General features: G+C 38.7%; 1 protein-coding gene across 6 annotated transcripts in view; it reads left to right on the top strand.

Moving 5' to 3' along the window:
• Positions 1-9,972, top strand: part of LOC128691189 (protein HGH1 homolog) — a 29,062-nt gene extending 19,090 nt beyond the window's left edge. For all 6 annotated transcript variants that reach the window (XM_070089022.1, XM_070089023.1, XM_053780047.2 and 3 more), the window contains one exon: positions 9,805-9,972. In XM_070089022.1, coding sequence (XP_069945123.1) covers positions 9,805-9,958 — 154 coding nt within the window. In that variant the 3' untranslated portion in view covers positions 9,959-9,972. The remainder of the gene's footprint in view (positions 1-9,804) is intronic.
• The last annotated feature ends 17,474 nt before the right edge of the window (positions 9,973-27,446 follow it).

Raw genomic sequence — 27,446 nt, 5'->3', positions numbered from 1 at the left:
TAGTTGTAGCTACAGTTAGAGTAAGAGGTAGATGGGACAAGAGGAAGGTGGCAACAACAAGTAGGAGGGAAGTGAAAGTGTATAAACTAAGGGAGGAGGAAGTTCAGGTGAGATATAAGCGACTATTGGCAGAAAGGTGGGCTAGTGCAAAGATGAGTAGTGTTGGGGTTGAAGAGGGTTGGATGAGTTTTAAAAATGCAGTATTAGAATGTGAGGCAGAAGTTTGTGGTTATAGGAGGGTGGGGGCAGGAGGAAAGAGGAGTGATTGGTGGAATGATGAAGTAAAGGGTGTGATAAAAGAGAAAAAGTTAGCTTATGAGAGGTTTTTACAAAGCAGAAGTGTTATAAGAAGAGCAGAGTATATGGAGAGTAAAAGAAAGGTGAAGAGAGTGATGAGAGAGTGCAAAAGGAGAGCAGATGATAAAATGGGAGAGGCACTGTCAAGAAATTTTAATGAAAATAAGAAAAATTTTTGGAGTGAGTTAAACAAGTTAAGAAAGCCTAGGGAACGTGTGAATTTGTCAGTTAAAAACAGAGTAGGGGAGTTAGTAGATGGGGAGATGAGGGTATTAGGTAGATGGCGAGAATATTTTGAGGAACTTTTAAATGTTGAGGAAGACAGGGAGGCGGTAATTTCATGCACTGGCCAGGGAGGTATACCATCTTTTAGGAGTGAAGAAGAGCAGAATGTAAGTGTGGGGGAGGTATGTGAGGCATTACATAGAATGAAAGGGGGTAAAGCAGCTGGAACTGATGGGATCATGACAGAAATGTTAAAAGCAGGAGGGGATATAGTGTTGGAGTGGTTGGTACTTTTGTTTAATAAATGTATGAAAGAGGGGAAGGTACCTAGGGATTGGCAGAGAGCATGTATAGTCCCTTTATATAAAGGGAAGGGGGACAAAAGAGATTGTAAAAATTATAGAGGAATAAGTTTACTGAGTATACCATGAAAAGTGGAATGATGATGTAAAGAGAGTAGTAAGGGAGAAAAAGTTAGCATATGAGAAGTTTTTACAAAGTAGAAGTGATGCAAGGAGGGAAGAGTATATGGAGAAAAAGAGAGAAGTTAAGAGAGTGGTGAAGCAATGTAAAAAGAGAGCAAATGAGAGAGTGGGTGAGATGTTATCAACAAATTTTGTTGAAAATAAGAAAAAGTTTTGGAGTGAGATTAACAAGTTAAGAAAGCCTAGAGAACAAATGGATTTGTCAGTTAAAAATAGGAGAGGAGAGTTATTAAATGGAGAGTTAGAGGTATTGGGAAGATGGAAGGAATATTTTGAGGAATTGTTAAATGTTGATGAAGATAGGGAAGCTGTGATTTCGTGTATAGGGCAAGGAGGAATAACATCTTGTAGGAGTGAGGAAGAGCCAGTTGTGAGTGTGGGGGAAGTTCGTGAGGCAGTAGGTAAAATGAAAGGGGGTAAGGCAGCCGGGATTGATGGGATAAAGATAGAAATGTTAAAAGCAGGTGGGGATATAGTTTTGGAGTGGTTGGTGCAATTATTTAATAAATGTATGGAAGAAGGTAAGGTACCTAGGGATTGGCAGAGAGCATGCATAGTTCCTTTGTATAAAGGCAAAGGGGATAAAAGAGAGTGCAAAAATTATAGGGGGATAAGTCTGTTGAGTGTACCTGGTAAAGTGTATGGTAGAGTTATAATTGAAAGAATTAAGAGTAAGACGGAGAATAGGATAGCAGATGAACAAGGAGGCTTTAGGAAAGGTAGGGGGTGTGTGGACCAGGTGTTTACAGTGAAACATATAAGTGAACAGTATTTAGATAAGGCTAAAGAGGTCTTTGTGGCATTTATGGATTTGGAAAAGGCGTATGACAGGGTGGATAGGGGGGCAATGTGGCAGATGTTGCAAGTGTATGGTGTAGGAGGTAGGTTACTGAAAGCAGTGAAGAGTTTTTACGAGGATAGTGAGGCTCAAGTTAGAGTATGTAGGAAAGAGGGAAATTTTTTCCCAGTAAAAGTAGGCCTTAGACAAGGATGTGTGATGTCACCGTGGTTGTTTAATATATTTATAGATGGGGTTGTAAGAGAAGTAAATGCGAGGGTCTTGGCAAGAGGCGTGGAGTTAAAAGATAAAGAATCACACACAAAGTGGGAGTTGTCACAGCTGCTCTTTGCTGATGACACTGTGCTCTTGGGAGATTCTGAAGAGAAGTTGCAGAGATTGGTGGATGAATTTGGTAGGGTGTGCAAAAGAAGAAAATTAAAGGTGAATACAGGAAAGAGTAAGGTTATGAGGATAACAAAAAGATTAGGTGATGAAAGATTGAATATCAGATTGGAGGGAGAGAGTATGGAGGAGGTGAACGTATTCAGATATTTGGGAGTGGACGTGTCAGCAGATGGGTCTATGAAAGATGAGGTGAATCATAGAATTGATGAGGGAAAAAGAGTGAGTGGTGCACTTAGGAGTCTGTGGAGACAAAGAACTTTGTCCTTGGAGGCAAAGAGGGGAATGTATGAGAGTATAGTTTTACCAACGCTCTTATATGGGTGTGAAGCGTGGGTGATGAATGTTGCAGCGAGGAGAAGGCTGGAGGCAGTGGAGATGTCATGTCTGAGGGCAATGTGTGGTGTGAATATAATGCAGAGAATTCGTAGTTTGGAAGTTAGGAGGAGGTGCGGGATTACCAAAACTGTTGTCCAGAGGGCTGAGGAAGGGTTGTTGAGGTGGTTCGGACATGTAGAGAGAATGGAGCGAAACAGAATGACTTCAAGAGTGTATCAGTCTGTAGTGGAAGGAAGGCGGGGTAGGGGTCGGCCTAGGAAGGGTTGGAGGGAGGGGGTAAAGGAGGTTTTGTGTGCGAGGGGCTTGGACTTCCAGCAGGCATGCGTGAGCGTGTTTGATAGGAGTGAATGGAGACAAATGGTTTTTAATACTTGACGTGCTGTTGGAGTGTGAGCAAAGTAACATTTATGAAGGGATTCAGGGAAACCGGCAGGCCGGACTTGAGTCCTGGAGATGGGAAGTACAGTGCCTGCACTCTGAAGGAGGGGTGTTAATGTTGCAGTTTAAAAACTGTAGTGTAAAGCACCCTTCTCGCAAGACAGTGATGGAGTGAATGATGGTGAAAGTTTTTCTTTTTCGGGCCACCCTGCCTTGGTGGGAATCGGCCGGTGTGATAATAAAAAAAAAAAAAAAAAATAACCATGAAAAGTGTACAGTAGGGTTATAATTGAAAGAATTAGAGGTAAGACAGAATGTAGGATTGCAGATAAGCAAGAAGGTTTCAGAGTGGGTAGGGGATGTGTAGATCAAGTGTTTACATTGAAACATATATGTGAACAGTATTTAGATAAAGGTAGGGAAGTTTTATTGCATTTATGGGTTTAGAAAAGGCATATGATAGAGTGGATAGGGGAGCAATGTGGCAGATGTTGCAAGTATATGGAATAGGTGGTAAATTACTAAATGGTGTAAAGAGTTTTTATGAGGATAGTGAGGCTAAGGTTAGGGTGTGTAGAAGAGAGGGAGACTACTTCCTGGTAAAAGTAGGTCTTAGGGATGTGTAATGTCACCATGGTTGTTTAATATACTTATAGATGGGGTTGTAAAAGAAGTAAATGCTAGGGTGTTCGGGAAAGGGGTGGGATTAAATTTTGGGGAATCAAATACAAAATGAGAATTAACACAGTTACTTTTTGCTGATGATACTGTGCTTATGGGAGATTCTAAGGAAAAATTGCAAAGGTTAGTGGATGAGTTTGGGAGTGTGTGTAAAGGTAGAAAGTTGAAAGTGAACATAGAAAAGAGTAAGGTGATGAGGGTATCAAATGATTTAGATAAAGAAAAATTGGATATCAAATTGGGGAGGAGGAGTATGGAAGAAGTGAATGTTTTCAGATACTTGGGAGTTGACGTGTCAGCGGATGGATTTATGAAGGATGAGGTTAATCATAGAATTGATGAGGGAAAAAAGGTGAGTGGTGTGTTGAGGTATATGTGGAGTCAAAAAACGTTATCTATGGAGGCAAAGAAGGGAATGTATGAAAGTATAGTAGTACCAACACTCTTATATGGGTGTGAAGATTGGGTTTTGAATGCAGCAGCGAGGAGGCAGTTGGAGGCAGTGCAGATGTCCTGTCTAAGGGCAATGTGTGGTGTAAATATTATGAAGAAAATTCGAAGAGTGGAAATTAGGAGAAGGTGTGGAGTTAATAAAAGTATTAGTCAGAGGGCTGAAGAGGGGTTGTTGAGGTGGTTTGGTCATATAGAGAGAATGGATCAAAGTAGAATGACATGGAGAGCATTTGAATCTGTAGGAGAAGGAATGCGGGGTAGGGGTCGTCCTCGAAAAGGTTGGAAGGGAGGGGTAAGGGAGGTTTTGTGGGCGAGGGGCGTGGACTTCCAGCAGGCGTGCATGAGCGTGTTCAATAGGAGTGAATGGAGACGAATGGTATTTGGGACCTGACGATCTGTTGGAGTGTGAGCAGGGTAATATTTAGCGAAGGAATTCAGGGAAACCGGTTATTTTTATATAGCCAGACTTGAGTCCTGGAAATGGGAAGTATAATGCATGCACTCTAAAGGAGAGGTTTCAGGATATTAGCAGTTTGGAGGGATATGTTGTGTATCTTTATACGTATATGCTTCTAAACTGTTGTGTTCTGAGCACCTCTGCAAAAACAGTGATTATGTGTGAGTGAGGTGAAAGTGTTGAATGACGATGAAAGTATTTTCTTTTTGGGGATTTTCTTTCTTTTTGGGTCACCCTGCCTCGGTGGGAGACGGCTGACTTGTTGAAAAAAAAAAAAACATGCAAGGTTTCAGGTAAGTCATGCTACATCTACTTACATTTGTGTTTTATGTCACATTACACATGCATGTGCAAACATATATGTACACACCCATCTTGGTTTTCTTCTATTTTTTTACTAGTTCTTGATCTAGTTTATTTCTGCTTTTCACTATGGAGAAGTGGAATGGAATTATTCCTCCATAAGCTATGCATGTCATAAGAGGCAACTATAATGCTGGGAGCAAGGGACTAGTAACCTCTTCTCCTGTATATACGTATTACTAAATTTAAAAGAAGAAATATTTGTTTTTTCTTTTGGGCCACCCTGTCTCATCAGGATATGGCCAGTTCGTTGAAAGAAGAAGAAAAACTCAACATCAAACATCTTCCTACTAATATGCATGATGGTCCAAAACATCATGGAGACTGTAGATACTTTCCAAAGTCCCCAAAACATTTGAGTCTTGTTCATGCAAAACACAACACTTAGAAAACTATTAAAAGTGTTGACGAGATTAATTATATAAATTGTATTTCCTTTACATAGGTGAAACTGTCAGAGACATTGCCACTAAAATTAATCAGCATTATCATAGGAAGCACTAAACTCATAAGAGTCACACACAACCTGGGAATGGGATGTAATTATTATTACTATATTTGTGAGGAAGAGTTAAACCCATAAGAATCACACAGTGCCTGGGAAGGTAAGGTTAGCTCTCGCTTCACACGGTGAGGGTCTGGGTTTGATTCCCAGCAAAGGGTGGAAACATTGGGCGTGTTGCCTTGCACTGGTTGTCCATGTTCACCCATCAGTAAAAATGGGTACCTGGGTGTTAGTTGACTGCTGTGGGTCACATCCTGGTTGAAAAGTGACCTAATTTGCCTGAAATGCTCTGCATCACAAGTGGCTTTCTATATAGTACAGTAGTATGTCATTGATGTCAGCTAGGCCTGTATACCTTGTACATGTACTTGTAGAAATAAAGATATTATTATTATTATAATTACTATGTATTCACAAAGAAACGCAAAGGCTGTAGAGTTATTCAGCACCTGGGGACTAGTAGGCAATTATTATTTATTTATTTATTTATTTATTTAGAAATTTAAGCATACATACAGAGGTACAAAAAAAAATACAGGTAAGAGCAGCATGCCAAAGCCACTTATATGCATAGCATTACGGGCTGGCTTAAAATTAACTTAAGATTAACTAAGCAATGATGAAATCAGTGATAAGACATTATTGTAAACAGATAACTATAAAGCACAAATGAGTATTACAAAGACAGCTCATATGGTTGCATGCATTGCTGTTCATTCAGTAGAATGGAGTATTCTGTTAGGTAGTGTATTTAAAAAAAATAACAAAGTTAGATTGGGTCCTAGGTTTAACATTTATGTGATATAATTGTGAGTAACATTTTGGATATACAATTTATAAGGTTCAGTTATTCAGTATTTATTTGGTTTTGAATGAGTAAGTGAACTTTGAGAAGAGACTTGAATTTGTAAACAGGTAGTGTTTCTTTTATATTTACAGGTAATGAATTCCAGATTTTAGGGCCTTTTATGTGCATTGAGTTTTTGCATAGCGTGAGATGGACACGAGGAACATCGAAGAGTGATCTGTGCCTTGTGTTATGGTCATGTGTTCTGTTGAGGTTGGCAAGGAGATGTTTGAGGGAAGGGTTAATATCAGAGTTAAGTGTTCTATGTATGTAATAGGTGCAATAATAAGTATGGATGTTTTGTATGGTGAGTAGGTTGAGTGTTTTGAATATTGGTGGAGTGTGTTGCCTGTAGTGAGAATTTGTTATCATTCTAACTGCAGCCTTTTGTTGGGTAATTAGTGGTCTGAGATGGTTAATTGTTGTTGAGCCCCATGCACAAATTCCATAGGTGAGATAGGGGTAAATAAGAGAGTGATAAAGGGCCAGGAGGGCTGACTGTGGAACATAGTACCGTATCTTCGATAGTATGCCTACAGTCTTGGAAATTTTCTTAGAAATTTGTTGTACATGTGTATGAAATTTGAGTCTATTATCGAGGTGGATTCCTAAGAATTTTCCCCCTGTTAGCTTTGTGATAGGTGATCCGTTTATCGTTATGTTAAGAGGTACATCTGTAGCTCTGTTACCAAACTGAATGAAGTAGGTTTTGTCAATGTTTAGTGTAAGTTTGTTAGTCCTCATCCAGGTAGATATTTTCTGTAATTCGGTGTTTACAGTATTGGCTAGCGTGACTGGGCTCGGGTGAGAGAAGACGTATGTAGTGTCATCTGCAAAAAGTGTGGGTTTGGGTAATTGCGAAGCATTTGGTAGGTCATTTATGTATAGGAGAAAGAGAAGAGGGCCAAGGACACTTCCCTGTGGGACACCAACTGTAATTGGTTGTGCGGAAGAGCTTGCCCCATTTGCGTACACATATTGGCTTCTGTTGCTGAGGTAAGACTTGAGGTAGTTGAGGGAGTGCCCTGTAATACCATAGTGTGACAATTTTACGTGGAGCAAGTCATGGTCAACTGTATCAAAAGCTTTACGTAAGTCAATGAAGATCCCCAGTGGGACTTCTTTTTTCTCTATTGCATTGTATATATGTTCTAGCATGTGTATAATAGCATCATTAGTATTTTTATTAGGCCTGAATCCAAATTGGCAGGGGTTGAGAATGTTTTGGGAGATGAGGTAGGAGTAGATTCGTTTATGAATTAATTTTTCGAAGATTTTTGAGAGAGGGTGTAAATTGGATATTGGCCTATAGTTATTCAACTCTGTTTGGTCTCCTCCTTTATGGATCGGGGTGACCCTTGCTATTTTGAGAACTGTAGGGAAGGTGGAGGATTCAGTGGATTTGTTAAAGAGTGTTGCAATGATTGGTGATAGTACTTGTGACGCTTTTTTGTATATAAAGGGTGGTAAGGTATTTAAATCTCCTGCCTTGTTTTTCAGTGCGTTGATAATAAGGGAGACTTCGTATGGGTTAGTCGGAGCTAGGAACAGTGTGTTCGGGTAGTTGCCAGTGAGGTAGTCATTTGGTGGGGTATCTGAGCTTGGGATTTTATTGGCAAGGTTTTGACCTATAGTGGAGAAGAAATCATTGAGTCTGTTTGCTGTTTCTGTTGGTGGGAGTTGGGGTTCATCTGATTTTGCTAATTTTATTTCGCTATGTCGTGATATCTTTTTTGTTCCCAGAATTTCTGATAGGGTCTTCCAGGTCTTTTTTATATCACCTCGTAAGTTGGATAATCTGTTCTCATAATACAATTTTTTTGCCCTTCTTATCAGGCTGGTTAGGATTGACGAGTAACGTTTTGTTTGGTCTCTGGTTATGTGACCCATTCTGTACTGCTATTATTATTTTCTTTCTTTTTGGGTCACCCTGCCTTGGTGGGAGATGGCCGACTTGTTGAAAAAAAAAAATATTATTTAAAAAAAAAAAGCACTAAACCCATATGGGTTATACAGCACCAGATTATTGTTACTAATACTTTATTCATGTGGAAGCACTAAATCTGTAGGAGTCATATAGCTTCTGGGAGGTAATCATATATGATCTGAGAAAAGGAAGGATAGTTTCATATCAGAATTAAGGAACAGATATGACTGAAGAACCCAAAACAGCAACACTACTTGTGTAACGTATCTGAATATACTCTTGCACCGGGTATTGAGACAAAACAATCATACATAAGAAAAATCATCTAAACAAAATAGTGTTGAGAAGCAGCAACTATTCTAAGATCCATGACAGAACATTTCTTCCTTACAAATTACATCCACCACTAACCCTATTTGTGCTGGGGAAGATTGTCATCTCCTGTGAGATGGCCCACTTTTTCCATGGATTAACCCTTTGAGGGTTTTGGACGTACTAGTACGGCTTACGACCCAGGGTTTTTGACGTACTAGTACGCCTAAATTCTAGGGCCCTCAAATCTAGTGGGAGAAAGCTGGTAGGCCTCCATATGAAAGAATGGGTCTATGTGGTCAGTGTGCATGGTATAAAAAAATCCTGCAGCACACAGTGCATAATGAGAAAAAAAAAACTTTGATCGTTTTTTTGGAATAAAACAGCGACTTTGCACTGTATTTTCGTATGGTATTTATTGTTGTATTCTAGTTTTCTTGGTCTCATTTTATAGAATGGAAGGCATATCATAGAAATTGAGATGATTTTGACTGGTTTTACAATGAAAAGTACCTTGAAATTGAGCTCAAAGTAGCAGAAATGTTCGATTTTACCAAAGTTCAAAAGTAAACAAATCATGCCAAGCGTCCAATACACGTCAACTGGTGAGTCTAATATTCTTTTGCAAGTGTGCCAATATGATTCATGCCATTTTTTTACACTAATGCAGTAGTCTGCATAACAGTAAATCTTCTATTTTTTGTGAGAATAAAAATTCAAAGTGGAAAGCAAAAGAATGTAAGAGGGGCCTTGAGACGTGACTAATGAACAGAGGAAATATCATTTTAGTGCCAGGAATGTATTTCTTGTTTGTTCTGGACCCTATTCGGAAATTGGCATCTTTTGAAATTTGTGTGAAATTGGCAAAATTGCTAAATTCTGACCACTGTACATGTACTGGATAGTTGAAATTGGTAAATGGGTGGTTTCTTGCACTCATTCAATAGAAAAAATGAAGTTCTAGCGAAATATTCATGTTTTTTGTCAACTAGTACAGTGGAACTGGCCAAAAATGGGGCTCAAAGTGGGCAAAATCGCCGATCTGTAAACATCGCCGAGACCGCTAACTTCGCGAGATCATAATTCCGTAAGTTTTCCATCAAATTTCATATTTTTGGTGTCATTATGATCGGGAAAAGATTCTCTATCTTTTCATGAGAAATTTTTTTTTTTTTTTTTAAGTTTGGCCGACCCTGAGAACGAGTCTCGGAGAGGGCCTGTCGACCCTCAAAGGGTTAAACCTCATTACCTCTCATTTCACAGGTGCTATATGACCCCTCTTGATTTAGTATGTCCCAAAAATATTCAGATATATTTAATGAGCTCAACTTTCTTATTTGTTTTAATTGCAGGACTGAAGATGAAATTGGTGTGGAGGATTTGTCATCAGTAGAAGTACCACCAGATATGGCAAGAAAGTTTGTTGAACACGATATGGAGTTTCTGATGACAGGTTCATCAGACTTAAATTCCCTGACTGAAGCAATGGTAGAAGAACTCAAATAAATTTGAATCACATACAGCAGTGTTTTACTGTCATCTCTGAATATAGCATCTTCAAAGAGGAGGATGGAGTTGTTCCTTCTTCAATCAGAAGTTGCTTACTGTACTTTTAGTTGTGTAAATACCGTGTAGTTATGTCAATACCTTGAATGGTATTGTATACCATTCATGTTATTGACATAATGGTATTGTATACCATTCATGGACAACATGTCAATACTCTCTGGCTCTCTCTGATTTCTTAACTGAAACTGACTTATTCAGCTAACTTTGGGTGCCTAGGAATCTCAGGATCTTATTGTCAGCATCCTTAATTTATTATATTTTCTTTGATACCCTGACATGCTTAAGTTTGCCCACCCTTCTCTAGTGACCCTGTTTTTGCTACAAATTCACTTTATGGTTTCTTAATCAGCACCGCTTTTTTTTTTAACAACTGTAACCTCCATCTCTCTTGCCAATATCATTTCCTCAACACCACTTCCTCATACCACGAACAACTTTGTCACCTCTGCCATGAAGCTCTGAATAACATATTTAAATTAAGCATTTTCCTATTACCATAATGCAGAGTAATAATACTCCAACTCTGACTTTTCTCCTTAACACATCACCCTTTAAAAGAGGTTCCTTGAAGCCGGTGATGGGCGCTTAACTCAAGGAATTTGAGCTACCCTCCTTGGATCAAGCCTGATTATCTAAGATTCTGTATGTGCTGTATGATGCTTGTGGGTTTAGTGCTTCCCCAAGAATATGATAATGATTTGATATGTTTGGGATACTGCACAATCTGATAGAGGTACAGTATCCCATGTGGTTCAGTCAATCTTGCAGGGAAATTAAGTCAACCTAGAATTACAGTACCCGCTCAATAAAATACACCCCTATAATTTAGATATTCAATTCAAATCAATTCAAGTTTATTCTCTATAAGGGTTAAAATGTGGGGTTTACAGGTTTTGGGTATTGTGTGGTTTACATGTTATAAAATACTAATTACAGAGGGGGCCACTAGGACACCTAGCCTGGCTAGGCATTTCGAGCAGACTTAGATTAATTCTTAACATTAAATCCTTACAGATTATGGTATTAAGGCTAAGTGACTACATCATAATTTGTGAGTTTAGCAATGTGAATGCTTTTGTTTTGGCACAATACAAAGTGTCTATATTGGAGTATCATAAGCAAACTTATGACTAGTTAGGATTTATTATTTTAAGATTAAGATTAGTATTTCTGGGTTTATAGTCAGTGGGTGAGTGAGTGTAATTGTGAACCACCAGGTGGTTGTCATGTAGTTAGTTGTCGGGGTGGATCAGGGAGATAAGATGTTTTCTAACTTTAGTTTTGAAAGTGATGAAAATATCTGCAGTTCTAGAATTTTCAGGTAGGGTGTTCCAGATTTTAGGGCCTTCGAAATACATTGAATTTTTGTGAAGGTTTAGTCGAACACGGGGAATGTCATAGAGATGTTTGTGTCTGGTGTTATGCCTGTGGATCCTGTCACAACTATCAAGAAAGCATTTTAGGTCAAGGTTAATATTGGAATTTAAGGTCCTGTAGATATAGATTGCACAGTAGTAAGTGTGGATGTTCTGAACAGGGAGTAAGTTTAGATCTATGAAGAGTGGGGGGGTGTATTGCCAGGGATGGGATTTAGTGATTATTCTTACTGCAGCTTTTTGTTGGGTTATTATTGGCTTTAGGTGTGTTGCTGCAGTTGAACCCCAAGCACAGATAGCATAGGTGAGGTATGGATATATAAGTGAATGGTATAGTGTGAGAAGTGCAGTTTGCGGCACGTAGTATTGTATCTTGGAGAGGATCCCCACCGTTTTGGATACTTTTTTTGTTATGTGTTGGATATGGGTGCTGAAATTTAGGTTGTTGTCGAGGTATAGGCCAAGGAATTTGCCCTCATTATGTCTGGCAATTAGAGTGTTGTCAATCTTAATGTTAAGTTGCGCAACACCTGCTCTGCTACCAAACATAATATAGTAGGTTTTGCCAGTGTTAAGTGTAAGTTTATTGGCTGTCATCCAAGTCGATATTTTGAGCAGCTCCTCGTTAACAATGGTGTTGAGGGTGGCAAGATTAGGGTGGGAGATGACATAAGTCGTGTCGTCAGCAAAGAGAATGGGTTTCAGGTGTTGGGATATGTTTGGAAGATCACTGATGTAAATGAGGAAGAGCAGGGGTCCAAGGACACTTCCCTGCGGAACTCCAGTATCAAGTGGCCGTATTGATGAGGCTGTGTCTTTAATGGTGACATACTGATACCTATTAGAAAGGTAGGATTTAAAAAATGCAAGTGCATGGCCTCTTATACCATAGTGGTCAAGTTTGTGGAGTAGGATGCCATGGTCTACTGTGTCAAACGCTTTTCTTAGGTCAATAAAAATTCCTAGCGGATATTCCTTATTTTCCAATGCTGTGTAAAGCAGGTCTAGCATTTTTATAATTGCATCATTAGTGCTTTTATTTTTCCTGAATCCAAATTGGCAGGGGTTGAGTATGTTTTGTGACGTTATAAATGAATATAGTCTCCTGTGCACAAGTTTCTCGAAGATTTTGGATAGCAATGGTAAGTTTGATATTGGCCTATAGTTGTTTACGTCTGTAGGGTCACCACCTTTATATATTGGTGTAACCCTTGCTGTCTTGAGTAGTGTTGGGAAAGTGCTAGTTTCTAGTGACTTGTTAAAAAGTAATGTAATAGCATGCAAAAGGACATGGGCCGCTCGCTTGTACAATAATGGTGGGACGTGAGACAGATTCCCCGAGTTATTTTTAAGTGACTTTATGATCGCGGTGACTTCCGTGGGCTCAGTTGGTACAAGATAGAAGGAATTTGGGAAATTCCCATCTAGGTAGTCCCCGGCACGGGCATTGGTACGTGGGATTTTACTGGCGAGATTAGATCCTATGTTTGAGAAGAAGTCGTTTATCTTGTTAGCTGTATCAGTGGGATGCAGTGGTGTTTCATGAGGTTTAGTTAGAACAATATTCTTGTTTTTTTTCAGTTTGTGGGTCCCCAGAATCTGGGAAAGTGTTTTCCAGGTCTTTTTTATATCTCCTCTTGTGTCAGTGAATCTGCTGGCTTTCTTTATTAATTTGGTGAGAACTGTTGAATATTGTTTAAGAATATCTTTGTGTATTAAGCCCTGTCTATATTGCTTTTCATATTGGTGTTTCTTATCAATGGATTTCAGAATGCTGCTGGTTAGCCATGGGCAACCAAGCCGTTTATTCGTGATCTGTTTCGTTTTTATAGGACAATGTTTGTTGTATAGTCTAAGTATTTTGTTAAGAAAAATGTCTGTCCAATCGTCAATACCATTGGCATTGGAGAATTCTGTAGGCCAGTCAACAGTCTCTAGGTCTGCTGTGAAATTCCTTATTGAGGCGTTCGGATTTTTAACCCCGGAGGGTCATGGAGTCTAAATGAAACTTTGTTGTATTCGAGTGGTGGCTTACTAATGTTTGTTAAGAGGAAGGTTGGGTAGTGGTCAGTAGTGCTGTCTGTGATTATCCCTGATTTAAGGGGGGCTAGTATTTTGGTCCATATGTGGTCTATTATGGTTGCACTTGTATCAGTCAGCCTGGTTGGTTTAGTTATTGTTGGTATGAGGAGTGTGTTGTTCATATTGCTGATGAAATCAGTTACAGTCTGATCATCTGGTAGGCCATGGTTGATATTGAAGTCTCCAGCTAAGAGAAGGTGGTGCTTGTTCATTTGTCTGTTATTAATGACTTTAGATTCTCACTGAAGTTTGGGATGTTTGTGTGGGGTATCTGGTATATGGCACCGATTGTTATAGGAGTCTTAAGGTTTTTTACAGTAAAATTAGCAAAAATGTATTCCCCATATTCATCACTAAAGCAATTAGTGCTAATACAAGATAGCTGGTTAGAGTAATAGATTGCAGTACCACCCCCAACTTGGTATGGTCTGCAGTTGTGGATTGCTGTGTATCCTGGTAGTGGGTAGATATCAACTGTGTCCTGAAGCCAGGTCTCAGTAAGAATAATGCAGGAGAAGGGTGTCTTTAGTGACTCAAGGAGTGCCAGGAGATCATCATAGTGTTTGCTTAAGGACCTGATGTTGTAGTTAAGAACTGATAGACTTTAAGCAGTGTTCAGGATAGTGCTGGCTTGTGATGCTGTGTAATAAAGGCAGTTACTTTCCAGTAAGTTTTGATTGTGTGTTAGATTATGGAGGTTTAGATCAGGGTCAACGTGATCATTCATCTTTTAGGTTTAAATAGTGGTTGTTTATATCCTGTGTTATGTGGTGAGTTCTAATACTGATTTCTGTAGTGGTGGGAGGTTTGGATAAGTATACCGCTAAAGCACTTTGGTCATATAGAGTATAGTCACTAATAAACATAATGAAATTGATATTGTCAATGTGTTGTGCTAGAATGAGCTAAAGTACAACTAGGTATAAACTAATTCTATAAAAAAAAAAATTACAAGTGCCACCAGACTCACTCTTGTAATTGCACTAAGGTCTAATATAATGAATTTAGTGTTGTCTATGTACTGAGCTAGAATGAGCTAAAGTACAACTAGGTATAAACTTATAATATAAAAATACAAATTAAAATGGTACTTGCAATTGCACTAGGGTCTGATATAGGTTGTTAACAAGATCAAGAGTATAACTAGATTTAAATTGACAAAATAAAATTCACAAATTAAAGTACCAAAAGAATAATAAGTAAAAAATAACAATGGCAATGACTTGGTTATAATATGATAGTAAGATGGCAGACAGGTACACAGGTACAAGGGATAATATAAAGGTTGGTGTTGAATATACAAACTTGAAAATTTGGCAACAAAATGTTATGAAAAGTATAAAATAATGATTAATTTACAAAAGTAAAATTGATTGGTAGTAAATATGGTGTTTAATAAAATTTTAGTAAGTAATAATGATTACAAAAAAAAGATTAATTAGCAAAAAAAAGTGAAAAAGTAATGTTTATTTCAAGTATTAAATTTTAAAAACAGTTATTTGGATTCAGTATTGCACTGGTAGTTATACTAGAGGTTATTTGGCAGTACAAGGTATTTAAGAGTACTCTAAGATAGTAAATGTGGTATTAAAACAGGTTATGGTAATTAGACAAGTAATGGTAATTAAATGATGTCAAAAATGTTAAGAGTAAATTGTACTGATAGTAAAAATGGTAATTAATTATTAATTTAGTAAGTAATATCAATTAATAGTATTTAAAAAAATATGAGGTAGTAATATGGACAGAGAAAGTATCAATTCAGCTAATATTTAAGCAAACAATAGTAAATAAGAAAATTACATAAGGTGACTTATGCTTACTAGTAAAATCACATAATGAGGTAGTTGATTATTTAATTACTAAGAGATTGTACTATGAAATTTGAACAATAATGGAGCAAAACATACACTACACTACGTAGGCTTTTAGGTTGGACATTGTTTAGTTATTCTCTGTAAGATTAGAATCCCTGAGAAATCGTGATAGATCATTCTCGTTCGTGATTGTGTACAGTTGACCTACATTTGTTTTCCTAACTAGAATTTTCCCATCCCGTGTGAAGCATTGGTGTATTGTGTCATCATTCTCCCGCTTAAGTTTTCTGACTCTATACAGGAGGTTCTGATGTTTTTTGGTAAGACACTCGTTTATGTATACCTCTTTCTTTACTTTAATAGATGCAATTATTAAGTCTTTTTTCCTGTCATGTGAGTGGAATCTAAGCATAACACTTTTTCTACCATGGGATCCTAGTAACCTGGCTTCCTTTATTTCTGACTCTGGTACTGTAACTTTTGTTTGGTCCTTTATGATTTGGAGAGTAATTTCTTTACTGTTCATTTGGTTCATATCACTGGGAAAAAGTGGACTGTTAACTATTACTGCATCCGATAGTTTATCTTGCTCAGTTTTATCTTCTTGGAGAGCAAAGTAGTCACTGAACTGGTTATCTAAGTTGTTCTTCCATTCTTTTACTGCTTCTTCAACCTTTGTATTAAGAGATTTTATTTGTTCTGTATGGCTATCTATAACTGTTTGGATGGTTTTGCCATAGTTAGTCATTCCTGGTGTTGATAAATTTTGTTCAAGACTGAGGATTTTGTTCTCGAGTTGTGTCATCCTGGTGTCTTGTTTTATTAGCGTCTCTCGAAGATTCATATTTTCAATAACTAAGGTGGAGATGCATGACTTTAGGGTATCTGGATCGTTGGTCATACCTGAGAGACTATTTGGTAGGTTGAATCCAGAGAAGAGAGGGGTGGATGGGCTGGGGGCAGCCATGTTTGTTGTTATTGTTGTGGTGTCACCTTGAGCGGTGGTTGCTGGGCCGGCGTCCTCCTGGCTACACTTGTTGAATAGTTGATTTTTCGGTGTTTTCTTGATATTGGCTAAAGTGGACAAAAAAATCTGGACAAAGGCTCACCATGTATGTTTAATGGGATACCCAATTAAAATACCCTTGAAGTGGATCAAATATGCTATATCGAACAACTATGCGGTCCAGTGGTCATTCATTAAATGGATCAGCTCTGCTTAACTACAAGTTTGTATGGTACAAGGTTCATCCCAGATGCTTTCATTTTCAGTGTTTCTGGGCAGTGAGGCCACTGAATCAGCCCACATTAATTCATTATTGTCTATGCATGCTCTCAAATCAATGTCATTTCATCTCCAATTTTCTTATGTATTTGCATTGTTTTTAGTCATTTTATTATAGTACCATGTACAGTGTTATAAACAAAGGCCTCTAAAGCAGGTGATGGTGCCAAGAAGTGTATGACCTTAATTGTTCAGGAGAAACTTTAATAAGGAATCTGGAGGCTGGTGTTTCAGTGGTTCGGGTGTGTGAAGAGTATGATGTAGGAAAACAGTGTCTTGACATTCATAGAAACAAGGAAGAGCTTACACAATATGCTATGAGGTACAATGTAGGCACTACCCTAACAGGATCTTCCATTATTCCTTGGAAGAGTATGAAAATGGCCCAAGATTCAAGGGTTGAAGGAGCATTACATGAATGGTATACCTAGAGAGGGTTTTGGGAGTCAATGCAAAGATGGGGTTCAGCAAAGATTGCTTCTCACTACTATGCTGTGGTAATGTTGATGGTATTCATCACTTATAATTGGTGGTCACTGACAAATCAGCACAGCCACAGTCTTTAACCCTTAAACTGTCCAAACAGATCTACGTTCACATGCGTAGTGCTCCAAAAGTAGCTCTACGCTTTTTAACACATTTTCAAATATAACAAAAAAAAATGTAGATCAAAATATTTTTTACAAGTTTTCAAATGTAAAAAAAAGAAAAAGAAGCTCTACTTTTTTTACATACTTTCAAATGTTGAAAAAATGTAGATCTACATTTGGACAGTTTAAGGGTTAAAGAATTGTACAAGAGTAGGAAAGGCTGGTTTGACAGGGATATATTTTCTGACTGATTTCATAAACTTTTCAATACTGTGCCATCTGCATCTCCCACACCATCTGCCTGTATGTCTCCCTCACCATCTGCAATGTTACTGCTGGAGCTTTACAGCTTTTCTGACTCAGGATAAGTTACATTCTGGGTTGCCACTAGACCATATGGGAATACTGTACTACATTGTACATTATACATGTTTTTAAATGTGACAAGAGACCATCGTAGGCAAGTGTTATCAAGTTCAGGCTTTAGACACAGTAGTTAACAATGAAGTGAAAAAAATGTCTATATCTGGATGATTACCAATAAACTCGCCCATAATAAAAGAATAAAAAGATTTATAGAATACATGGAAGTTACAATGGATGGGTTGATAATTTGGTTAGAGATCAATTGTAGTTATGGGAATACATCATGCAAATATTCAACTGAAAGATCTTATGCAGACCATTTGGGAACAAATCATGTTCCCAATTAGACATCAGAATTAAAGAAACCAAAGTACAAAAAATACAAGAAATTTTTAGATCTAAATATAGACAACAAATTGAAATTTAATGCTCATATCCAACACATCAAAATAAGTGTCAACGACTGTAGGGATACTCTCAAAATTCTCTCATGTTTACCAACCTATACTACTGACACCATACTTTTTCCCTCATCTACCCATACCTCACAACAGTCAAGGACCAAGTAATCAGGCTGAGGAAAGGAGGGGAGATCACAAGAAACGACCGTGAAGTATGTGAGGAGCTCAACATGAGATTCAAAGAAGTGTTCACAGAAGAAACAGAAGGGTCTCCAGAAAGATGGAGCAGTGGGGTACAACATCATGTGTTGGACACGATAAACACAACCGAGGAAGAAGTGAAGAGGCTGCTAAGTGAGCTAGATACCTCAAAGGCAATGGGGCTGGATAACATCTCTCCATGGGTCCTGAGAGAGAGAGCAGAGGCACTTTGTATACCACTGATAACAATCTTCAACACATCTATCAAAACTGGGCAATTACCTGAGGTGTGGAAGACAGCAAATGTAGTCCCAATTTTTAAAAAAGGAGACATACACGAAGCATTAAACTACAGACCAGTGTCATTGACATGTATAGTATGCAAAGTCATGGAAAAGATTATCAGGAGGAGAGTGGTGGAGTACCTAGAAAGTAATGAGCTTATCAGCAACAGTCAGTAGTTTCAGGGACTGGAAATCCTGTGTCACAAACCTACCCCAATGGAAATAAGTGACCGTCAGACTTTTTTGGGTTATCCTAGGCTCTTTACACATATGCTGCTATGTATGATAATCTATGTAACTGTGTTTGTGTTAACCTGAATAAACTTACTGGAGTTCTATGACAGGGGTGACAGCAGTAAGACAAGAGAGAGAAGGGTGGGTAGATTCCATTTTCTTGGACTGCAAGAAGGCATTTGACACAGTCCCACACAAGAGATTAGTGCAAAAACTGGAGGACCAAGCAGGGATAACAGGGAAGGCACTGCAATGGATCAGGAAATAACCTGTCAGGAAGACAACAGCGAGTCATGGGACATGGTGAGGAGTCAGAGTGGGCACTTGTGACGAGCGGGGTTCTATAGGGGTCAGTCCTGGGACCAGTGCTGTTCCTGATATTTGTGAACGACACGATGGAAAGAATAGACCCAGAGGTGTCCCTGTTTGCAGATGATGTGAAGATGATGAGAAGAATTCAATCAGACAAGGACCAGGCAGAACTACTAAAGGATCTGGACAGGCTGCAGGCCTGGTTCAGAAACTGGCTCCCGTAGTTCAACCCCACCAAGTGCAAAATCATGAAGATTGGGGAAGGGCAAAGAAGACTGCAGATGGAGTACAGTCTAGGGGGCCAGAGGCTACAAACTTCACTCAAGGAAAAGGATCTTGGGGTGAGTATAACACCAAGCACATCTCCTGAGGTGCACATCAACCAAATAACTGCTGCAGCATATGGGCGTCTAGCAAACCTAAGAACAGCATTCCGACATCTTAATAAGGAATCATTCAGGACCTGTACACTGTGTACGTTAGGCCTATATTGGAGTATGCAGCACCAGTTTGGAACCTACACCTAGCCAAGCATGTAAGGAAACTAGAGAATGTGCAAAGGTTTGCAGCAAGACTAGTCCTGGAGCTAAGGGGCATGTCCTACGAGGAGAGGTTAAGGGAAATCGACCTGACGACACTGGAGGACAGGATAGGGAGGATATAGTAGAAAAACAGAAATGAGCAGGAAGGGTAAAGAGAAAGGAGAGTCTTTCAATGTTTATTATGCTAATAGCCATAGTGCTAGGAACATAAGAACATAAGAATGTAGGAACACTGCAGAAGGCCTACTGGCCCATACGAGGCAGGTCCTTATCAAAACGATCTCTACCTAAAGCTACCCAAGAAATAACTCCCGTACCCCTTGACATCAATCAAACCCAGCCCCTCCCACTCATATATTTGTCCAGTCTCTTCTTAAAGCTACCCAAGGTCCTAGCCTCTATCACCCCACTAGGATGACTGTTCCACGCATCTACAACTCTGTTAGAAAACCAGTACTTACCTATGTCCTTTCTAAATCTAAATTATCCAACTTTTATCCATTATTTCTGGTTCTTACCTGGTTCGACACCCTCAGTACTTTATTAATATCTCCCTTGTTTATGCCTGTCATCCACTTATACACTTCAGTGATATCTCCTCTCATTCTACGCCTCTCCAGAGAGTGGAGATTTAAGGCTTTAAGTCTATCTTCATACGGGAGGTTCCTTACACAGTAAATCATTTTAGTCATTCTTCTCTGTATGTTCTCTAATGAGTCTATGTCCATCCTGTAGTAAGGAGACCAAAACTGAGCAGCATAATCTAAATGAGGCCTCACTAGTGATGTATAGAGCTGTAAAATAACTTTTGGACTTCTGTTACTTATACTTCTTGAGATAAATCCAAGTAATCTGTTGGCCTTGTTGCGCACACTAAGGCACTGCTGTCTTGGCTTTAGATTTCTGCTTACCATGATTCCCAAGTCTTTTTCACATTCTGTATGATCAAGCTCTACTTCACCTAGATTATAGCTTCGAGGGTTATTTTCATTACCAAGGGCAAGTACCTTACACTTATCCACATTGAACTTCATCTGCCATTTTTCAGACCAAGACATTAATTAGTCCAAATCCTCCTGGAGTTCATTGACGTCCTCCTCAGAGTGAATTATACGGCCTATCTTTGTATCATCAGCAAACTTACTCATGTCACTCGTAATCCCTTCATCAAGGTCATTAATGTAAATTATGAACAAGAGAGGGCCTAAAACTGATCCTTGTGGAATGCCACTAGTGACTAATCCCCATTCAGATTTCACTCCATTAATGGTAACTCTCTGCTTTCTATTGGTAAGCCATGCCTCAATCCATGCTAGAACTTTACCTCCTATACCATGAGCTGCCACTTTTCTTAAGAGTCTCTTGTGAGGTACTCTATCGAAGGCTTTACTAAAATCCAAATAAACAATATCATATTCCTTATCACTGTCAACTGCCTCAAATGTTCTATTGAAGAACGTCAGTAAGTTTGTCAGGCAGGAACGACCTCTCGTGAATCCATGCTGAGATTCATTTATCAAGTTATGCTCTTCAAGGTGACTTCTGATAATGTCAGCTATAATTGATTCTAATAACTTGCCCACTATGGATGTCAGGCTTATTGGACGGTAATTTGAAGGAGGGGACTTATCCCCTGATTTGAATATAGGAACCACATTAGCCATCTTCCACAACTCTGGCACAACACCGGTAAGGATGGACGCATTGAATACACTCGTTAATGGCTGACTAAGCTCTATCTTGCATTCCTTAAGTACCCTGGGAACAGCTCATCGGGTCCCGGGGACTTATTTTGCTTCAGTTTGTCTATCTGTTTAATAACCATGTCCCTCGTGACAGTAATATTAGTTAACTTAAATTCATCAGGAACTAAATAATTGTTAATTACTGGAATCTCATTTACATCTTCCTGTGTAAGATGGAAGGTGGAATAAGATGGATGAGTTGAGATTAGTTGCTAGTGCAGGTAACATTGATGTATTTGCCTTAACTGAGACGTGGTTTAATTAAAAAAGTCAGGACATGCCTGCGGAATGTCACATTCAGGGTTTTAAATTGTTCCAAGTAGATAGAATTATCGGGAAAGGGGGTGGGGTGGCATTGTATGTCCGAGATCGCTTGAACTGTTGCATAAAAAAGGGTATTAAGTCTGAAGTAACACATACAAAGTCTGTTTGGATAGAATTTTCAGAGGGGCATAAAAAATTGATTTTAGGTGTGATGTACCGTCCCCCAAACTTAGATAGGGACCAAGGGAGACTGCTATGGGAGGAAATTGTTAATGCCACAAGGCACAATAATGTAGTAATTCTAGGAGACTTTAACTTTAGTCATATTGATTGGAATTTCTTGACTGGGAATTTAGAATCATACGACTTCTTAGAAGTAGTTCAGGATTGTTTTTTGAAGCAGTTTGTGACAGAACCTACAAGGGGGAATAACCTGCTTGACTTAGTTCTGGCAAACAATGAATCCCTTGTTAATAATTTAGAAATTTCAGAGGAACTGGGTGCTAGTGACCACAAATCAATTACATTTAGCATTGAATGGAAGTATGATAGTAGGGATAACTCAGTAACAGTCCCAGATTTTCGCTTAGCAGATTACGATGGGCTTAGAGAACACTTATCATCTGTTGACTGGGATAACGAAGAGAGCTATCAATATGGCAGTTTTCTGAACACTATACATGCTGCTCAAAGAATGTTTATCCCGTATAAAGAAATTAGATCAAATAGAAATGACCCAAAATGGATGAATAATAAGCTGAAATATCTACTAGGGCATAAGAAGGGAATTTATAGGCATATCAAAAGAGGTGAGGGTTATCTTATGAATCAGTATATTGACATTAAGAGGGACATTAAAAAGGGGATAAGAAAAGCTAAAAGGGACTATGAAATTAAAGTTGCTAGGGATTCGAAAACTAACCCAAAAATTTTTTTCCAGGTCTATAGAACAAAAGTTAGAGATAAGATAGGTCCCCTTAAAAATAACTATGGGCATCTTACTGACAAAGAGAATGAAATGTGCTCGATTTTAAATAATTATTTTCTCTCGGTTTTTACACAGGAAGACACTAACAATATTCCAGTAATTAATTTTTATAATGGGCCTGAAGAAGATAAATTATGTAACATCACAGTCACTAGTGAAATGGTTGTGAAGCAGATAGACAGACTGAAGCAAAATAAGTCGCCGGGTCCTGATGAGCTTTATCAAGGGTTATAAGGAATGCAAAATGGAACTCTGTGAACCATTAACTAATATTTTTAATTTATCTCTTCGAACAGGTGTAGTGTCTGATATGTGGAAGATGGCTAATGTAATTCCTATTTTTAAAGTAGGGGACAAGTCGTTACCGTCAAATTACCGCCCAATAAGCCTGACCTCAATTGTAGGCAAATTACTAGTCAATTATAGCTCAGATTATAAGAAGCCATCTCGAAAAGTATAACTTGATTAATGATACTCAGCATGGATTCACAAGAAGCCGGTCTTGTCTAACTAATTTACTAACTTTCTTCAGTAAAGCTTTTGAGGTTTTGACCACGATAAAGAATTTGATATCATTTACTTAGATTTTAGTAAGGCTTTTGATAGAGTTCTGCACCAAAGATTGTTAAAGAAAGTGGCAGCTCATGGCAATGGGGGAAGGGTGCTCTTGTGGATCGAATCATGGCTCACAGACAGGAAGCAGAGAGTGTCCATAAATGGGGTTAAATCCGAGTGGGGATCTGTAACAAGTGGCGTACCACAGGGATCAGTCTTGGGCCCCGTTGTTGTTTATAATATATGTTAATGATCTTGATGAGGGAATTACTAGTGATATGAGCAAATTCACTGATGACACAAAGATAGGTAGGATAATTGATTCAAACGTAGATGTTAGGGAACTTCAGAAGGATTTAGACAAACTCTATTCATGGTCAGAAAAGTGGCAGATGCAGTTCAATGTAGATAAATGCAAGGTTCTGAAGCTTGGGAGCACCCATAACCCTAGCACTTATAGTTTAGATAATGTAGAACTTAGCCATACAGATTGTGAAAAGGACTTCGGGGTTATGGTGAGCAGCAACCTCAAGCCAAGACAGCAATGCCTAAGCGTACGTAATAAGGCAAATAGATTGTTGGGATTTATATCAAGAAGCGTAAGCAACAGAAGTCCAGAGGTTATACTGCAGCTTTATACAAGTACATCATTAGTAAGGCCTCACCTAGATTATGCAGCTCAGTTCTGGTCTCCATATTACAGAATGGACATAAATTCATTAGAAAACATTCAGCGTAGAATGACTAAATTAATACATAGCATTAGAAATCTTCCTTATGAAGAAAGATTGAAGACTCTTAAATTACATTCACTTGTTAGACGAAGAATGAGGGGCGACATGATCGAAGTGTATAAGTGGAAGATGGGTATTAATAAAGGGGATATTAATAAGGTCTTGAGAATGTCTCTCCAAGAGAGAACCCACGGTAATGGATTTAAATTGGACAAGTTTAGATTTAGAAAGGACATAGGAAAGTATTGGTTTGGAAATAGGGTAGTTGATGAGTGGAACAGTCTACCTAGTTGGGTTATTGAGGCTGGGACTTTCGGTAGTTTCAAATTTAGGTTGGATAAATATATGAGTGAGAGGGGTTGGATTTGAGTGGGACTTGCAAATGAGTTATAGAGTTATAGTTATAGAGTTATCAGAGCTTATTTCTTGGGTAGCATTGAAAATTGGGTTGGGCAAATGTTTTGTTAGTGGGATGGATTGTAAAGGACCTGCCTAGTATGGGCCAACAGGCCTGCTGCAGTGTTCCTCCTTTCTTATGTTCTTATATGATAACAACGAAAATCACCCACTACGAAAGCAAAAGACTTGGCAGACGATGCACCATCCCCCCAATGAAAAGCAGGGGTGTCACTAGCACGTTAAGAGACCATACAATAAGTGTCAGGGGCCCGAGACTGTTCAACTGCCTCCCAGCACACATAAGGGGGATTACCAACAGACCCCTGGCAGTCTTCAAGCTGGCACTGGACAAGCACCTAAAGTCAGTTCCGGATCAGCCGGGCTGTGGCTCGTATGTTGGTTTGCGTGCAGCCAGCAGCAACAGCCTGGTTGATCAGGCTCTGATCCACCAGGAGGCCTGGTCTCAGACCGGGCCGCGGGGGCGTTGACCCCCGGAACTCTCTCCAGGTAAACTCCAGGTAAAATACTGAGAGGAATCTACAAGGTGGACAGAGGCAGGACGTTCCAGAGATGGGACACAGCAACATGGGGTCACAGTTGGAAGTTAAAGACTCAGATGAATCACAAGGATGTTAGGAAGTATTTCTTCAGTCACAAAGTTGTCAGGAAGTGGAATAGTCTGGGAAGTGATTTAGTGGAGGCATGATCCATACATAGCTTTAAGAAGAGGTATGATAAAGCTCATGGAGCAGGAAGAGTGACCTAGTAGCGACCAGTGAAGAGGTGGGCCCAAGAGCTATAAATCGACCCCTGCAACCACAATTAGGTGAGTACCTTCCCCACACAGGCCAAGTGTCTGTCAACAAGTGCCTTTGACAACTAGTAACTAACTGCTGTATTATGCTGATGCTGACATAAGACATTGCCTGGACCACAAGCATCAAACGAGAAATAAATACATCTTTGATAATCCTCGTGTTCATTTGAACTTGTACACAGGACTTTTGAAAATCAAAGGGTCAAAAATATGGAAAAACTTTGGAGTTAAAAATTGTAACATGTACTTTATGAATTCATATAAAAGTAAAACAATATGGCTAAATAGTACAATAAAATAATTCTTTGAAGTCTTCTTATTAATTGCGCCATACATTCTCGTCTTGAATCTTGCATCTAAATTTTAAATTTATTGACTGACTTATACTACATCGTTACTGTGCTATTGCTTCTCATTCCACTGTTTCATGATGTTTTATCTTGCCCATCCAACTACAGTGGACCCCCGGTTAACGATATTTTTTCACTCCATAAGTATGTTCAGGTGCCAGTACTGACCGAATTTATTCCCATAAGGAATATTGTGAAGTAGATTAGTCCATTTCAGACCCCCAAACATACACGTACAAACGCACTTACATAAATACACTTACATAATTGGTCGCATTCGGAGGTAATCGTTATGCGGGGGTCCACTGTATTATTATGACACGCACGTTATAAAATTATACCAACTCTTATTGCAATATAATAAGGTGCACTGATCTTATTAAGTAAACGAAAGTCTGATAATTGTAAACAGCAATGTCAAAATGGAGGGACAATAGCATACAATATAAATTTTTGGGGTGTAGAAAATGTGGAGACAGGAAGTGTATGAGCATGAATTAAGGATTAAGGATTTTATTTCTTTGCATAGTTTGCAATGTGTAATTACAATTTTGATTTGCTAAGTAGAGAGGAAGCCACTATCATGCCGGGGCATTTCAGGCAGACTAAAGTTAATGCTTAACAGACTACTTAATACTAAGTACAGTGGACCCCCGGTTTACGATATTATTTCATTCCAGAAGTATGTTCAGGTGCCAGTACTGAACGAATTTGTTCCCATAAGGAATATTGTGAATTAGATTAGTCCATTTCAGACCCCCAAACATACACGTACAAACGCACTTACATAAATACACTTACATAATTGGTCGCATTGGGAGGTGATCGTAAAGCGGGGGTCCACTGTAGTTGGTTCGAATTGAACATTGTTTTTTATATTTCAACAGAGGTAGTAGTGGTTTAGTAGTAATTGAATTAATAGGTAATTGATTAACAAGTAACAGTATTATATTTTGGCACATTTTACATAATGAGACTGAGACCATTTTAGTTTTAAAGTGGAAATTTTTGAGTTGATGGTGGCGATAATATATAGTGTTAGTGTGGCTAGTTTTGAGAGATGAGGTGATTTCTAAGCAGAGCCATGTACTGGTGTGCAGGCAGCAGGGGTCCTTTTGTATGTTCAGGCAATGAATGCCAGATCTGAGGGCCCTTTATATGCATAGCATGTGTGCTTAGGATTAGATTAGATTTTGCCACCGAAGTGGCTAGTTTATTGTGCACCCCATATCCATCCTGTGGACGGTAGCGCAAGATCATATGGATACACAAAAGGCCTAGGAACTAGGCCCCAAAAGGGTTAACAGGTGTACATATGAGTTTATATCTACATATCTACAGTTCACTTATCTGTTACAAGCAGATTTAAGAAATTTGCTTAGTATATCTGGTATCTTATTTTCATTAATAAGAGATTTTGACATGTCACATAGGTTATTATATTGTCTGTCTCTGTATTCCTCAATAAGTGGACAATTAGGCACACAGTGTTCAAGACAGTGACCAAATGCCTGATCACATAATTTACATTTAGTTTGATCATCTGTGTGTCTCCCAAACTGCCAGAAGTACTTGTAACCAAGCCTAAGCCTGGCCACTACAACATCAGTCAGTCTGTTCACACTGCACGTTGCTCCATAAACATACTTATTTACATTCATGTTATCATAGTGGATTATAGATCTACTCAGGCTTCTAACTGCATTCCTATAACAATCATTTTCATTATTTACTTCTCTCCTAATATTATTCCTAATGCTAGACACAAATATATCAAAGTTATATTCTACATTCTCCTTCTGGGTACTCTTCTTGGCTAACATATCAACTTTATCATGAAGGAGTAATCCAATGTGTGATGGGATCCATAGCAATTGTACATTAATCCCTTTGTCCCGGATTTTTGAGTATCTATACCTGACTTCTCCAATGAGCATGTTGTTGGAGTCATTATATGAGTCAAGAGCCTTCACTGATGACATAGAATCAGTAATGATGGTAGAGTCAAGCTCAGTGTCAAAGGTTAACTTTAGCGCCATTAGGATTGCAAACAATTCAGTTTGCAGTGTAGATGCCCAGTTGC

Source organism: Cherax quadricarinatus, chromosome 27, assembly GCF_038502225.1.
Source record: "Cherax quadricarinatus isolate ZL_2023a chromosome 27, ASM3850222v1, whole genome shotgun sequence".
In the NCBI taxonomy this organism is placed as follows: Eukaryota; Metazoa; Arthropoda; class Malacostraca; order Decapoda; family Parastacidae; genus Cherax; species Cherax quadricarinatus.
This window is presented reverse-complemented; position numbering and strand designations above follow the sequence as displayed.